The following is a 16,873-nucleotide window of genomic DNA, read 5'->3' as shown; positions in this document are numbered from 1 at the left end:
TCTAGCTTCAAACTTTTCTTCTGCAGCTTCCTCATCTCTCTCAGCCTTCACAGAGTTGAAAAGAGTTAGGGCCCTTGCTCTGGATTAGGCTTTGGCCTAAGGGAATGCTGTGGCTGGTTTAATTTTCTATCCAGGCCACTAAAACTTTCTCCACAACAGCAGTAGGGCAGTTTCACTTTCTTATCACTTGTGTGTTCACTGGAGTAGCACTTTTAATTTCCTTCAGGGACTTTTCCTTTGCATTCGCACCTTGGCTAACCGATACAAGAGGCCCAGCTCTTGGCCTGTGTCAGCTTTTGATATGCCTTCCTCCCTAAGCTTAATTATTTCTAGCTTCTGATTAAAGTGAGAGAGATGCAATTGTTCCTTTCACTTGAACATGCAGGGGCCATTGTAGGTTTATTCATTGGCTTGGTTTCATATGGTTGTGTCTCAGGCAATAGGAAGACCAAAGGAAGAGAGGGAGAGAGACTAGGGAACGGCTGGTTGGTGGAGCAATCAGAACATACACAACACTGATCAATGAAGTTCACCATCTTATATGGGTGCAGTTGGAGGTGCCCCAAAACAATTACAATAGTAACACCAATGATCATTGATCACAAATTAACATGACAGATATAATAATAATGAAAATGTTTGAAATGTTGAGAGAATCACCAAAATGTAACACAGAGACACGAACACATGCTGTTGGCAAAATGGAGCTGACAGACTTGATCGATACAGGGTTGTCACAAACCTTCGATTTTTAAAAACTTGTTTTCTGTGAAACATAATAAAGCAAAGCACAATAAAATGAGGTAAGTCTGTATGTTCAATGTAGAATTTTAGCAAAATCACTTGCTTATTTTTCAGGCATTCTTTTATATGCCAAACCCAAAGAATTAACATAAAACATAGGGTATCTATACAGCAGATGGTGGCCCTTCTACAAAAGAAATTTCCTGCCCCGAATGCCCAGCTATCAGCATGACAAAACAATTTTGATAGTATCCACTCAAGAGAATCACAATTCTTATTTCTAGAATAAAGCTTTTGACTTCACAGTGACCCCAGGAAGCTTCAATACCTTCCATTAAAGTAAAGAAAACATTCCTTGAGCAAGACCTTCCAAGTATTCCACCTCTTCCTATGATTCTTTGTGACCTGAGACTTTTAGAAAATATTCTTTCTACTGTTATTAAAGTGCAAAAGTCTAGTTCTTCCAGAGGAGAATAATTTGCTACAAATACAAAATTTGTCATTTGAAAATAATTCCCTCCACCTAAATGTTCACTATAGAGTGTTAAATTTGGAAAATATATCTGAAAAATTCCTGCCAATATTGTGATCATTTTTGCCACCACTCGAGAGGTGATGGCTGTCTTTGTTTTTTATTTAACACTTAAGTTGCTCCTCTACATGTATTTTAAGAATGTGGCTTTATTTCTCGGTTTTTCCACAATATGTAGCTATTGTTTGCAGTAATACAAAACCTTCACGAAAGATTGTGAAAGAATTTAATGTTAGCATAAAGATATGCACATAGGTATCGATATATGTAGCTATATAAACAGATCCTGAATTTTTAAAATGTATTAACACATGCATTTCAATAGAAGTATCTTAATACCAAGAATGGTTAGGGAAGCCCTTTATTTTCATCTGCAGTCTCACAGGTGTGAGATTAATTAGAATTGATTAATTAATTGATTAATTAGAAATCAAGCTGGAGAACTGTAAATAGTGCAGAATTCCGTCTCTTGAAAACTATAGATTGTGATGAGAAAATGTATGGTTTTAAAATGGAATAGCTCTCAACTCTTTTGCCTGAAAGGATAAGTCAAAGTGAGCATTTGTATTTACACACCCATTTGAAAAGTATAAAAATTAAACTTTCATTTCTCTTTTTAATCTCCCAGGAATTAGTTTTACCTGGATTTTGAAATTAGAGCTGCAAAAATGATGACAAATTACAGCAAAAGATTTTGGGTCTAGTTTGTTAAAGAAATTGACAGTAATTACAATGAATACACCCTGCAGGGCCCATGAGATTTCTTCCTTATGATTTTCCTGACACCCCCGACTCCAACCCTTAATATCAGGGTGTGTAACTACCTGCTAGAAGCTCTTGACGTCACTACTTACTTGGAATAAATGCTTATCATTTACCCAACATTCTCCAACCATTTTCTTTTACTTAGCACTGATATTTACTAGACTGGTACATAAAATAGGAGCTATTGGAAATGCCACCTACTTTCTGATTGGCAAGGCATTTGTTGACACAGTCCTTCCCAGTTTTTATGCATATTTACAAATATGTTCACACAAATAAGTGGTTCTCCCAATCATTTCTTTCCTTGCCACAGATTACCCTCTTAACATGACCTCAGGAAACAACTGCTTTGGAAAAATCCACACGATCCTCTTTTTCGCCCTCTCCCTTTTACAGTTTAAAATAACTGAATGAAAATGTATAAAAATATTTTCAAACAAAAGGTATAATCAATCAATAATTGTATCTGCCCTCTTAGTGTCTTATAATCCCTCTCATTCTAGGACATAGGTGAACAACAATATAACATTCCCTGCACATTCTGCATGCTTTTATTCTTTGTTTTTCTTATTTATTATATTAACACTATAATATAAAATAATTTTAGGAGAATCCTTAAGCCCTCTCTCTCACTTTCATTTCCAACTACCAAAGTGAATATGAATGGATTGCCAGGTTCCTCTATTCAATTCTTCCCCCTCTTTCTCTTCATCTCTAACTTTATTCTTTATTTCCAAGAAGGGGATTCATGGAGGGGGATCCTACAATCTCCCCTGGAATATCTGAAATTAAGTAAAGGAATTCAAATTATTTAAATGCTTCCTTATTTGTGCTTTAAAAAATTATCTGTTATATATCATTTGAAAATGTTTTCTTAGTATTTAATATGCTGAATTAAAGACATAAGCTGATTTTTTTGGTTCGGTTTTGTTTCTAAAGCCCACCTTGGCTCTTTGTTGAGGTTTTGGATTGCCAGTTGTCATTTTGGTATTTTATGTATAAAGTTATTTATCAATTCTAGGAGAATGAGTTTGAAATCAGGCCTAGATTTGCATCTAACTACTCTGCATTCTCACTGCGTGTCTCTGGGCAAATTGCTTATGCTGTCTGTACCTTTGATATTTCACCATTTTTATACAACTGTGTCTATTGATTTAACAGGCCTCTGGCAACTGTCATGGAAACTTCTCTACTGTCTTGGAAACTGTCCTACTAATTGCTGTGTCATGGAAACTGTCCTACTATGTACTGTCCTACTGTGTACTGTCCTACTGTGAACTGTCCTACTGTGTACTGCCCTACTGTGTACTGTAAACTGTCCTACTGTGTACTGTCCTACTGTGTACTGTGAACTGTCCTACTGTGTACTGTCCTACTGTGTACTGTGAACCGTCTTACTGTGAACTGTCTTGCTGTGTACTCTGAACTGTCCTAAACTGTTCTACTGTGTACTGTAAACTGTCCTACTATGTACTGTCCTACTGTGTACTGTTAACAGTTCTACTGTGTACTGTCCTACTGTGTACTGTGAACTGTCTTACTGTGAACTGTCCTACTGTGTACTCTGAACTGTCCTACACTGTTCTACTGTGTACTGTCCTACCAGTGTCATGGAAACTGTCCTACTATGTTCTGTCCTACTGTGTACTGTGAACTGTCCTACTGTGTACTCTGAACTGTCCTAAATTGTTCTACTGTGTACTGTCCTACTGTCCTACCAGTGTCATGGAAACTGTCCTACTGATTGCTGTCCTGCTCTGATGGCTGGATAATTGGCATTAACTGAAATCATCATGGCCTGAAAGGCCGTTGAGACTTTGGGGATATTTACTGCCATGCCGCATGTCCCTAACCCCTATGCAGTTCTTGTTAACGTGTTTTCTTTCTGTTTTCCTGACCATCTCTGCTTTCTCCTGCCACTGCTAAACCAGAACTCTCAGACATGTTAACACTACATAGACCTTTAATACAACTGACTGCAGCACCTTTAAGAGTGACGGGCTGAATTAACAGCATTTGCAGTGACCTGGATAAGATTGGAGACTATTACTCTAAGTGATGTAACTCAGGAATGGAAAATCAAACATCATATGTTCTCACTGATATGTGGGAGGTAAACTATGAGGACCCAAAGGCATAAAAATGATACAATGGACTTTGGGGACTTCTGGGGAAAAGTGGGAGGGGGTTGAGGGATAGATAAAAGACTACAAATATGGTGCAGTGTGTACTGCTCGGGTGATGGGCACACCAAAATCTCACAAATCACCACTAAAGAGCTTACTCATGTAACCAAATATTACCTGTACCCCAATAACTTATGGAAAAATAATTTTAAAAAAGAGTTGATGGGCAATATTGAACTGGCTACTAATATCTTCTCCCTGTTCCTCTCTCTTCTCAGCATCTAATATGAAGTAGTATCCTTTCACTTACTGTTAATCTCTATAAGCAGTGAGTCAACTTATTTTATTTCTCATATACCCTTCCTGTCCTTCCCAATTTTAAAATAATTGTACGATGTCTACCTTGTCAGAATATACTGTCACACTGTCTCCGCCATCATTTAGAATTAGATCTACAGGTAAATAGATCCTGAATGCTCACCACCCGTCGTTTTATCAATGTCCTTACAGTAATATTGCTTGTCTAAAGTTTGTTCACTACTAGAGTCCCCGAGAATATTCTCTGGATTTTGGGGGTTTGTTTATTTTGTTTGTGCCTGCAGTCTTTATACTTCAAAGTCAATTTGGCTGTGTATAAAATCCTTGGCTCACATTTTCTTTACTTGATTACCTCAAATATCATTGTCTTCTGACAAAGTGTTGCTGTTGAAAAGTTTGGTAATCAGATTTTCCTTATAAGTGATTTAATATTTATTTTATTTACTTAGATGCCCAAAGAATATTATTTTCTTTTTTCAAAAAGTCCGATAGCTTAACTATTTTGTATTGGTTATACTGGATCAATTTTCCCAAGTGGGTGGTGGGCTGTTTAAATACATATGCTTTCTGTTTAAAGTTTTCCTTAGAGCATATGTATTTAAACGCATATTTAAAGCAATGTATTTTTAGTATTCCATCCTCCCCACTTTTTTTTCCTCAAAGATTCCTATTATATGTATATTGGATTTCATTTTTTTTTTTAGATAGGGTCTTGCTCTGTCACCCAGGCTGGAGCATATGTCACCATAACCTCAAACTCCTGGACTCAAGCAATCCTCCTGCTTCAGCCTCCTGAGTACCTAGAACTACAGACATGCATCACTGAACCTGGCTAATTTTTACATTTTTTTGTAGAGACAGGGGTCTCGTTTTGTTGCCTAAGCTGGTCTCGAACTCCTGGACTCATGTGATCCTTCCATCTTGGCCTCCCAAAGTGCTGTAATTACAGGTGTGAGCCATGCACCTGGCCTATATTACATCTTCTTTACCTTTCTTCTATATCTGTATTTTCTTTCACACCTCTTTCATTTCCTCTGATTTAAAAATTTTATTGTTTTTCAGCTTGTTTTCTTAAAGCATTAGCTTTTATATTTATTTACTCTTGTGTTGCTTCTAGCATAGTGTTAATTTCTAATCTATTTTAATCTTTTATTTCTAAATTCCTTGAGTTCCATCTCATCTCTTTTCGAGTCATTCTATTTTCTACACATCTCAAGTTGATTTTTTCAAATTGTGATTTACGTTGATCTTCATAACTTCCATTATTTCCTTAATTTCATTTAGCTTATTCTGAAATGTTAGGCTGCAGTTTTCACCTGTTTTATGGGCCTGTCTCTTTGATAGGCATTCATTATTCATGGGGAAGTCAGTCTGATCTTAATCTCTTTTTTCATGAAACATTGTATGGGATTCAACTGCTTTTTCTTTTCTGTTGGTCATTTTCAAGTGAAATGAGTGAGCCAGGATTTCTTCTAGCTTCATGGCTCCTAGGATCCCCATCTGGTGTGTTCACAAAGTGATACAAATATAGTCAGATTTTCTGAGATCTGCCTACTCTGTATCCCGTCCCATCTTCCTCTTCATTTTTATTTTGACCTCTTTCCTTTTCACCTTTTTTTTTTTTCAACTCAGCTTAGACTTCACTCCGATAATTTTTTTTTTCTCCAAAGCAGGAATTTGTCTTAGAAGGGAACTTTAGTTTCTGACTTCTCAGAGTTCATAGAGCCCAAAACATTTCAATGCTCAGTGCCCTTGCACTCACTGGCAAATTAGAATCCACTAGATCTGTACCCTCCCACCCGAGTCTCACATGCTGTCCTAAGACAGCCGACTTCACTTTCCAGTGAGTACTTTGGACAATTTTGTAGGTTTCCTGTTCTTTGGCTATCAAGTGGCCCCATTACTTTCCCTCACAAATGCTGATATCACACAGGTTTTGAAATTGTTGACGCTTGGTCCTATTCATATTTGGGATTTGTGAGGATCTCCTGTCACCTAATCATAGGGTTTTAAGTTTTGCTGTTCACATTTTTCAACTCCTTTGGGGTGGGATTCAGGGAGATTCAAAGTACATGTTTAGTGAGTGCATATGTACTAATGAATTTATTTTATAAGTGCTATTTCCATTCCAAAAAGTCCTAGGTGAGGTCCCATTTAACCCACAAAATAGTAACGGATGCCCTGATATGCTCTGGGACAGGGTCTATGCCCAGTAAAGAATATTAATCTGTTATTTGAGCTATCTAATTGGATCAAACTTACAGCACAATGTGTTATAGACTAAAGTTTGTGTACCCCCAAAATTCATATGTGGGACTCCCAATTCCCAATGTGATGGTATTTGGAGGTGAAATTTTGGGGAGGTAATTGGGTTTAGATGAGGCCATGAGGGTAGAGTCTTTATGATAGAATTTGTGTCCTTAGAAAAAGAGACACCAGAGAGCTTGTGCACGTGCTGTCTCTCTATGCCATGTGAGGACACAGTGAGAAGGCAGCTGTCTGCAAGCCAGGAAGTGAGCCCTCACTGGGATCTAAATTAGCTGACACCTTGACCTTGGACTTTCTAGCCTCTAGAACTTTGAGGAATACATTTCAGTTGTTTAAGCCACCCAGTCTATGGTTTTTTGTTATAGCAGCCTGAGCTGACTAAGAAACAGTCAGTCATTAAATTAGTGATAAAAATGATAAACTAAAAAGAAAAAAATAGTTGACTGAAGACTTCCTAGATATCTAACAGGAACTGAGAATAGAAGATTACCACTCCCACTGTGATGAGTAAAGTGACTATTTTGACACCACTAGACAAGTGAAGGTGACAAGGAAGAAATGCCATTAAAAGTAATATCTAATAAAAAAGATACCTTTATAAAAAACTGTCATCTTTACTCACTTTGTCACAGAAGACCTTGATCTGGCAATAAGCTCTATGAATGGGTTTATTGCTACGATTGTTATAACTGTATGTGTCAATCTGAATCATCAAAGGAAGTCCTTTCACCCCTTTTTGGGAGGAGAAATCTGTGCTCAAGCAATTCACGGTGATGAAAATCTGAGGGAAAGAGAAAGAAAAAGTTCACAAGTCACCATAAAAAGAATGTGCAATAAATGCATAAACTTTAGACTTTAAGTCAAAATACTAAACAACCCCATAAAGACAACTGAAGAATATTTTGATATACTTTTCACATAAAAACATGCTGAGCATAAAACATATAATTTATAATTATACATTATTTTTAAAATCTGCTTTCATATTTAACTTGAAACAGACCATTTAAACTGCTTTCCTGGAAGTATATCAGCAAAGTCTTACTTTTTTTTTTTTTTTTTCCTGAGACGGAGTCTCACTTTGTCGCCCAGGTTGGAGTGCAGTGGCGCAATCTCAGCTCACTGCAACCTCCGCCTCCCAGGTTCACACCATTCTCCTGCCTAAGCCTCCTGAGTAGCTGGGACTACAGGCTCCCGCCACCACGTCTGGCTAATTTTTTGTATTTTTAGTAGAGATGGGGTTTCACCCTGTTAGCCAGGATGGTCTCAATCTCCTGACTTCGTGATCGGCCTGCCTCGGCCTCCCAAAGTGCTGGCATGACAGGCGTGAGCCACCGTGCCTGGCCAAGTCTTATTTATTTTTTAAACCTGCATAAGTGGCCTGGGTAAAACACTGTTTCCTCAACATATCCAAGTTGCCACTTCTAATAGTTATATCAGTTATTCTAATCTCTGGTCTGTGGAATAAAAAAAAATCAGATAACACCTTCCTTTGCACATTATTGCATTGAAATCTAGTTATTTGTTTACATATCTGTCTTTCTTCCTTGATTATGAAGCACGCAATATGAGACCACTTATTATTTTTGTATTACTGGTACCTAGTGCCTGGAGGAAAGTAAGCACTCAATAAACATTAGATGAGTGAATCACTGAGGTAATCTGCAGAAAGCCTACTAGATTGGGAGTCAAATGCCCCAGGTTTTAGCCCCAGCTGTAACATTAACCAGCTAAGAAACCTTACACAAGTCACTTAATTTCAGATTTCAATTTTCCCTTTAGGATCCCTCCCTGAAGGACAAAATGTAGACACAAATAACTTCCAGGTTAGTGAAAAAGTAAAAGACCGTTAAATGTAAGATCTGAAACAGGAGAGAGAAAATATAGTGAATATAGTGAAGGCATCAACATCGTCACCTTACAGCACAGGGCATCAAGAGATATAAGAGAAATCACATAAATTCAAAAAAATGGAAACTCAAGGAAATTAATAAGATTATAGTGCTGACCAACAAAAGAACTAAAAATAATTATTTTATTTTTTTATAAAATATTGGTAAGAAGAGAAGGAGAAGTGTAAATGAGCTAAATTTCTCCTCATTTTAAATAGTGGATGGCAGTCCATCAATACCATTTAAGAGTGATTTATCTCGGAATTGAGGTATCAGTGTAGCACCCAGGTTTACATGGTAACTACAATGATGATTAAGAGGTGGTTTCTGGGGACATCCAGGCACACTATATTATACTCTTGGTACTATTTTCATTTGATGCCACATGTATTCTTTTTATTTAAAATAAAATGTTAAACTATTCATTGCTTTAAAATTGTAAAATTATGTATTCTGAAAACTATTTCATTAGATGTAGTATTTAATGCTTGTCTTATTTGATTCTCCGGGTTTTCCATTCACCTTTAAGCCTTGGACCTGAAGTCCCTCACACCACAGCGACACTATGGAGAGCAGCCCTCAAGGAAGCAAAGCCATGAGAAACGGACTGCATGTTAAAGGCTTTTCAGCCGGGCGCGGTGGCTCATGCCTGTAATCCCAGCACTTCGGAAGGCTGAGGCAGAGGGATCACCTGAGCTCAGGAGTTTGAGATCAGCCTGGGCAACATAGTGCGATCCCATCTCTACAAAAAGTTTAAAAATTAGCCGAGTGTAGTGGTGCATCCCTGTAGTCCCAGCTACTTGGGAGGCTGAGATGGGAGGATTGCTTGAGCCTGGGAGGTTGACGCTGCAGTGAGCTGAGATTGCGCCACTACACTCCCAGCCTGGGTGACAGAGCAAGATCCTATCTTGAAATAAATAAATAAAATAAAAGCCTTTTGAATTTTTGATTTAACTACTAGGCCCGATCTAGTTCATTTCAAACCCAAAGGCTGTAGGCTTTTGGCAATCCAGGCATCTCATTTTTAGTGCTACATCTCCACAAACCTCATTTTTATTTTATTTTTGAGCTCCTCACCTGGCACTGAGGAATGTCTTAGTGGGGTACCACATCCACACCAATCAGGCCAGATGACAGGGCTTAGTGACAAGCTGATTACAGCAACCCTATGCCCTGACCCCTGGGCTCTCATACTTCAGCCACTGCCTGAAAACAAGTGCCCAACAACGATCTAATTATGCCAACAAATCTAGCAAACTAAGGTACAACACGGGGACCATCAGTAATGAAATTGTACTGTAGATGGGAGGTCAGGGGAAAAAGAAAAAAAAATGTACTGTATATGGAATCAATGCTAAATGAGTAGATTTTCACTGCTTTTACCAAAGACAAAAAGAAATGGGTAACTGTGTGAGATGATGGATATGAGATGATGGACAAAGTATCTACATGTATTCCATAACATCCTGCTGTGTGTCTTAAATATATACCACTAAAAGTTGCTTTAAAAAAAAGATGATCTAACTGCCAATATATTCATTTCCTTCATTCATTTCTTTAATTCATGTATTCACTCATTCAGTCTGTAAACATCCACACAAGCCCACAATGGGTCAAACACAACATTAGATACGGGGGATAGAAAAGAAACTCAAACCCCTGCTTCAGGGAGCTGACAGTCCAAGAGGGAGACAGATGAGTGATCCAGCAGTGACCAACACAGAGTGGTCCTCTGTGTTGTGTGTACAGAGAGGCAGGTGTGTACAGAGGCCCCAGGAAGACAAAACAGAGCCCTGGGCATGGAGAACACTAGTGAAATACAAACCCACACATTCACTGGGCTTACAGCAGCGGTCTGACAAGGACTGAGGAGGAGTAAAGAAAAAGAGAATGACTAAAGATGCAAATGTCAGGTGATTCACAGGAACTGAGTGATAAAAGACTACTAAGAAAGAACACACAGACTGGGCGTGGTGGCTCACACTTGTAATCCCAGCACTTTGAGAGGCTTAGGAGGGTGGATCACCAGAGGTTCGAGACCAGCCTGGCCAACACGGTGAAACCCCATCTCTACTAAAAATACAAAAATTAGCTGGGTATGGTGGCGGGCACCTGTAATCCCAGCTACTCAGGAGGCTGAGGCAGGAGAATCTCTTAAACCTGGGAGGCGGAGGTTGCAGTGAGCCGAGATCGTGCCATTGCACTCCAGCTTGGGCAACAAGAGTGAAACTCTGTCAAAAAGAAAGAGAGAAAGAGAGAGAGAGAAAGGAAGGAAGAAAAAGAAAGGAAAGAAAGAAAGAAAGAAAGAAAGAAAGAAAGAAAGAAAGAAAGAAAGAAAGAAAAGAAAGAAAGAAAGTAGGGAGAAGGAGGGGAGGGAAGGGGAGAAAGAGAAAGAAAGAAAAGAAAGAAAAGAAAGAAAGAAAGAAAGAGAAGGAAGGAAAGAAAGAAAGTAAAGAAAGAGAAAGAAAACGCTATGTCTGATTCTCCTACTGATTTTCCATGGTATAAGTATTTTGCCCACTGCAGTCACACAGACAGAAAATGCTATCTACTGTCCCTGGAGAAGCCCTAATGGCAGAGAATTTTTATTTAACAGTCATTTATGCAACAAATATTTTTGAAGTGCCTACCAAGTTCCTGAGGCTGTGCTAGGCGCTAGCATAGATGCACTGGTTATGATTCCTGCAATCACAGAAGTCAGAGGGAAGATTGAGAGAGAACTTATGACGGTGCTCTAAAGATAACAACAGCTTCCTCAAACACTAACCTTTAGGTTAAAAAAAAAAGTATACTTTTCAGGGAACACCTGAAAAACATCTTGGCCAGAGTGTATAAACACAGTTGTATGTCAGCAAAGCAAACGATCACTCTGGTGAGCTATGCAGTTGTTCATCATTTTGGCCATTTGCTTCATAGAGATCTTCCTGCTGGTGGCCATAATCACAGGAGTCTTAACACAGACTGGTTATTTTCCAATCCCCCATAAAGCCTGCCTAGAACTACAGGAGCCAGAGGAGAAAAGTGTTCTGATGAATATGTCCTAAGCTACTAAGATTCATGGTTGGCTCAGTGATTTAACCACATGTCACTCACAGTGGACATAGCACTCAGACAGGCAGGAAGCAATATTAAATGTGGCCTTATCGGCTCCAGTCTCAACTAAGAGCCGACGTGATGGATTGTGGATATTTACAAGGGCCATTTAAGTGGGACGGACCCGCTAGATCCACTGAAATAACTGCTCACTGGCAATATACTATAATACATAGTCTAAATTTTCCCTGGAGGAGTTATAAAAACCAACCACCCAGTAGAGATGGTCTTTAAAGGTCAAATGAGCTACCACACATCAGACTTCACCGGGAGACACTTAGGCTAGGTTCTCTCAATAGAGAGAGGTCCTTAGTAGAAGCTCTAATGGGCCCTCTAATTCCATTAAAAGTAAACAACACAAGAATCTGCCTTTTCTGCTACATTGTGTTGTCAGCTCCCAGCGAACCTATAAGGGAGGGATTTTATAATAGGGTTGGCATTCTTTCCTCTTGCCTAGCTGCCTGACCCACTGGCAAAGCACAGTTTCAGTACCTGATGGTATCAATCATAGTCTCGCCGTGCTGCACTCAAAACCCAAATGGTTGAACTTTAACTGAAATTGGGGGTGGGGAGGAGTTTGGGAAGTCATGGAAAGACATTAACTAAAGCCTTAGCTTGGAAACTGATAAGAATTCATTTGTTTCATCTTGCAAACCCAACCATATCTCAGCTCCATGCACAGCAGGCAAATGTGAAAGCAAATTACTTGGAAGTATATCTACAAAGCACTTGTTTGTAAATATGTATTAGAGGGGCTTAAGGAAAAGGTATAATTTCCTCTACCAAATGTTCATCCAAATGTCAAGTACAGAAAGTTATTTTTCACTTCGGTGGAAGCCTTGATTATGTAAAGGATGTATAAATGCCGTAAACAATCTATCTGTCTCCCAAGCGTTAAGAAAGTTACAAATGCTCATATATTTTTAAAACCTCTCTTACTTGTTTTCCTATAATGCTAAGAGCACACAATTTATTTTTTAAGAAAGAATTCAGTAGATCAGGTGTATTTAGGCAGATAATAAATACAATTTTAATTTTGTCATCAGTTCAAAGATTGATTCAGATAGAAAGATTGTTTCTAAATGTACCAAGTTCTTTCCCAGAAATAGAAGCAGTCTCATAACATTGGCATTTTTTTACAAAATCATTTGTTACATATGAATTACAATTCCCATTTTGTGGTTTCTACCCAAGACAAGTGACCTTGCTGAAATTATAATACCCCTCAGTTGTACATTATGCATACAGTAAGATTTATTAAAATGAGCACAAATCAATGAGCTTTAGAATTGCTACATTAACTTGATTATCAACTCCTAAAGCTTTTTCTGAGAGCTTTCCATTAAAATAAATGGGCCTACCTTTGATTCAGAAAGCAATTTGGGATTCAAAAAATTGTAACATCTGTGATTTGGTACAACGTATTTATTTTCCTCTTTAAACAACTGTATTTTGCACTTTTAAGATGTTTCTTTTTAAAGACTAAGAAAGCTACTTATATCCTGATAATTGAGACTGAAAAAAAAATTCTTTTCCAAGAAATTGCACAGGATAAGCCTCTAAATTACAGGTACAAGGTATACATAAGAAATAATCATTTTAACACTAGAACACATTTTCCTTTCACAAACAATATATAGCTATATAAATGCGCTCTTGCCAGTTTCTCCACTCTGTTCCTTTCTTGGTTTTTATAATTTCTACAGACAGCTTTCTCACATTTTACCTTTTTTCTTCCACTTTGATAGGATTGTATTTGTGTGCAGATGCAATGCCAAATTGAGACAGAAGATAGACTAAAAGTAGACAATATTAAAATGTGAAATCTCAGCTTTGGGCAACCATCTATTTTTTTATGCATGTATTCATCAAATAGTGATCTAATGTCTTCTCTGTGTGCTTGGCATTGTGCTGGGAGATGGGAATACAGGATGCAAGACAGACTACCCGCCCTCAGGGATCTTGCTATTTTGTTGAGGATATAAGAAATGCCTAGATTTCATAAAATGTACAATTATATAGCACTTTTAGAAAGTACTTTTCAAATTTTTTTATTTCATTTCTTCCTTTCTTCCTGATAAAATATTTCTTTATTTTCTCCTCTCAATTCTGCGGGTATGTATGTATACACACAGATGTATGCTTGGTGGACTCACATACTCTACCGTAGTTCCCCATATTCTTTCAGTGCTCAATTTTTTGTTTGTTCTCCTTTCAGAGGCTTTGCTGCCTGCTGTGTGCTCTGCCTTCTGTGCTGTCCCCAGATCATCACACTGCCAGCTCCTTCTTCTCATTCAGATTCAGGCCAATGTCAACTCTTCAGAAATACCTGCCTTGACCATCCCATGGAGAGCTGCCTTTTACCTCCTCTTCCTCCTCCTCTCAACCCCTTGGCCCCTGACCAGTAGCACAGTCTGTCAAATTTCTCTTTTCTCCTCTCTTCATAGCACATACAATTATTTGAATTTATCTTATTATTTATTTGTTTAGTGTTTAATTATCTGTTTGCTCTATGATGCTGAAAAGCACTTAAGAGGAGGGTACTTGTCTGCCTCAAGCTCACTCTATTCCCAGTACTAGGCCTGTGGTAGACAGTCAACAAATATTTGTCCAACAACTTAAGAGAAGATAAATTATTTTTCTAAATACAACTTTATCTATATTCTTGCCTTCATAAGCAATACCTCCTAAGAGCAGAGATTAATAGGAGCAGCTGAAGTCAATTTAATATGGTGGAGTTAGCTGCTCTGACCGGATGTTATCTATCAATCAACAATCATAAATTGAGCATCAACTATATAGTCAGCATGAATATCTTCATCAATATCTATCTATCTATCTATCTATCTATCTATCTATCTATCTATCTATCTATCTATCTACCTATCTATCCATCGACACTATGAGATGCTATATATAGAGGCCATGGGAAATACAGAAGTCTATCAATGGCAGGGCCCTGCCCTCAAGGAAAAGGTGGGGGTCCAACAGTATTCACTGTTGTGGAAGGTATGTAATTAGATATTAAATTGAATACTCCAGACTCTGCTTGCTTTAAGAAGTAAGAGAGAAGGCCACACGTGGTGGCTCACGCCTATAATCCCAGCACTTTGGGAGGCCGAGGCAGGTGGATCAACTGAGGTCAGGAGTTCGAGATTAGCCTGGCCAACATGGTGAAACCACGTCTCTATTAAAAATACAAAAATAAGCCGGGCATGGTGGTACATGCCTGTAATCCCAGCTACTGGGGAGGCTGAGGCAGGAGAATTGCTTGAACCTGGGAGGCAGAGGTTTTAGTGAGCTGAGATCCTGCCATTGCACTCCAGCCTAGGTGACAGAGCGAGCAAGACTCCATCTCAAAAAACAGAAAGAAGAAGAAGAGAGCTCAACAAGGCAGCCAGGGAAGATTTCCTGTAGGAGTCTTGAGACAGGAGAAAGAGAGATGGAAGGGAAAGAGAGCGCATGCTGGCTCTGAAACAATGGAGAGATCACCCTAATGGAAAAGGAGGTTTATATCTGGAAGGTGAAGAAAGAACCTGAAAGGCAAGGAGTGGTGAGGAAAAAGGCAAATCAATCTGCTTTTACCACTGTGATCCAGTAACAGGCACTGAATGAGGCCAAGTGTGCATCCCTGAGGCCAAGGCAGATAGAGCTGTGGCCACAGCCTCTGACGTCCAAGCTATAGAGAGGACAGGGGCGTGAGGACTGAGAAAAGGCCATTGTGTTCAGTAGTGGAGAGCATCCATGCTACTTCCAGAGGCCAGACCAATGGAAGGGAGGAGACGAAGGTGATTGCTGGGCAAGTGAGACAGGTCAAGGAGATGGAGAAGAAGCACCTCAGCTAAGGGAGGGATGGGAGCACTGGGAGCGGGCAGCTGTCCCAGCAGCGGGGCACTTCTGAGATGAAGGAGGTGTCCACACGACAAGAGATGAGGTACGTAAGAGGCTGCAGAGAGGGGTGGCTGTGGGAGTCAAGAGCCTCAGAAGCAGGGGATAAAGGAGATCAACTCACAAGTGAGGTTTTGTGAGAGGAAGAAAGAGCTTTCTCTGAAGGTATAGGGTGAGAAGATGTAACAGTGAGAAAACAAAAGAACTAACATAACTAACTCCATTTTTGTTTAAGGGGTCTTTATCCATTCCTGCACATAGGCAAGGATGATTTCAGAGCATTGACCAAATATGTGAAAAAAGCAGTCATGTAGCTTTTAAAACTAATCCTGGGATAAAAGAGGAAGTATGTAAACAACAACTAACTATGTTTTGTTAAAGATTTTTAGGAGCATTGTGACCTGACCAAGGACAAGGAAGTTCCCAGCCTCCTCGGACACTCATTGCTGTCCAGATGTCTGCAATCACTGGTTACCTCTTGATCTCAATCCTCTTCTTGTCCCCCTGCCCTTAATATCGAAAGAGCCTAAAGTTTGTACTGACTTAAGATGGTACCTTAGAACATTAGCTCACCATCTTCTCCGTTATGTTGGCTTTCTGAATAAACTTGCTTCTCCTTCCACCAACCCTTGCCTCTTGAGTCTGGCTTTCGAGTGGTGAGAAGCCAAACCTGGGTTCAATTATAACGAGAGTAAAGCAAAGCCAGAAAAAAAACATCCACCAAGAGGCTCAAAATGGTGCGCCTGGTGCAAACTCTAGCACTACAGCCTTGGACTCATTGTCTAACCTTTCTGGGCCTCACTTTCTTCTTTTAAATAGGTGTGACAACCCCTATGTTGGTACTGTGACACTTAAATGAAATAATATTTTTAAACAGTAGAGTGTCGTGAAAATCGAAAGAATTTTACTTTCATCAACATTATCTCTCTCCTTTCAGACACCTAGTCTCTCAGCTGGTCCTGTTCTTGAACTCCAAGCTCTCACCCCCATGACAGAGTCAACAAAGCCCTCTCCATTTTACCTCCCTAAATGCTCCTGCCTAGGTGGCCTCCTTAGCATTCCCAGGGTCCCCCAGTTCAAGCCCTCTTTCCTGTAGGATTACTACTTCCTCCTTCTATTGCTACCTTCCAGCTGGATTCTCTCTCTGGGGATTTTGTGAAGCTAACTTCAAATGATCCAAAGGTAGATTAGTTATGATTTGCATTAATGGAACAAACATTTAATTAAGGAGAATTGATTTAAAAACA

At 39.1% G+C, this 16,873-nt stretch overlaps 1 protein-coding gene across 1 annotated transcript in view; it reads right to left on the bottom strand.

Annotated features, from left to right (window-relative positions):
* GRHL2 (grainyhead like transcription factor 2) overlaps window positions 1-16,873 on the bottom strand; it is a 176,147-nt gene that overhangs the window by 42,664 nt on the left and 116,610 nt on the right. Inside the window, exon 9 of the mRNA XM_032760147.2 lies at window positions 7,376-7,534. Within this exon, the coding sequence (XP_032616038.1) occupies window positions 7,376-7,534 (159 nt within the window). The remainder of the gene's footprint in view (window positions 1-7,375; window positions 7,535-16,873) is intronic.

The sequence above is a fragment of the Hylobates moloch genome, unplaced genomic scaffold (genome assembly GCF_009828535.3).
Source record: "Hylobates moloch isolate HMO894 unplaced genomic scaffold, HMol_V3 SCAFFOLD_9, whole genome shotgun sequence".
Taxonomy (NCBI): Eukaryota; Metazoa; Chordata; class Mammalia; order Primates; family Hylobatidae; genus Hylobates; species Hylobates moloch.
This window is presented reverse-complemented; position numbering and strand designations above follow the sequence as displayed.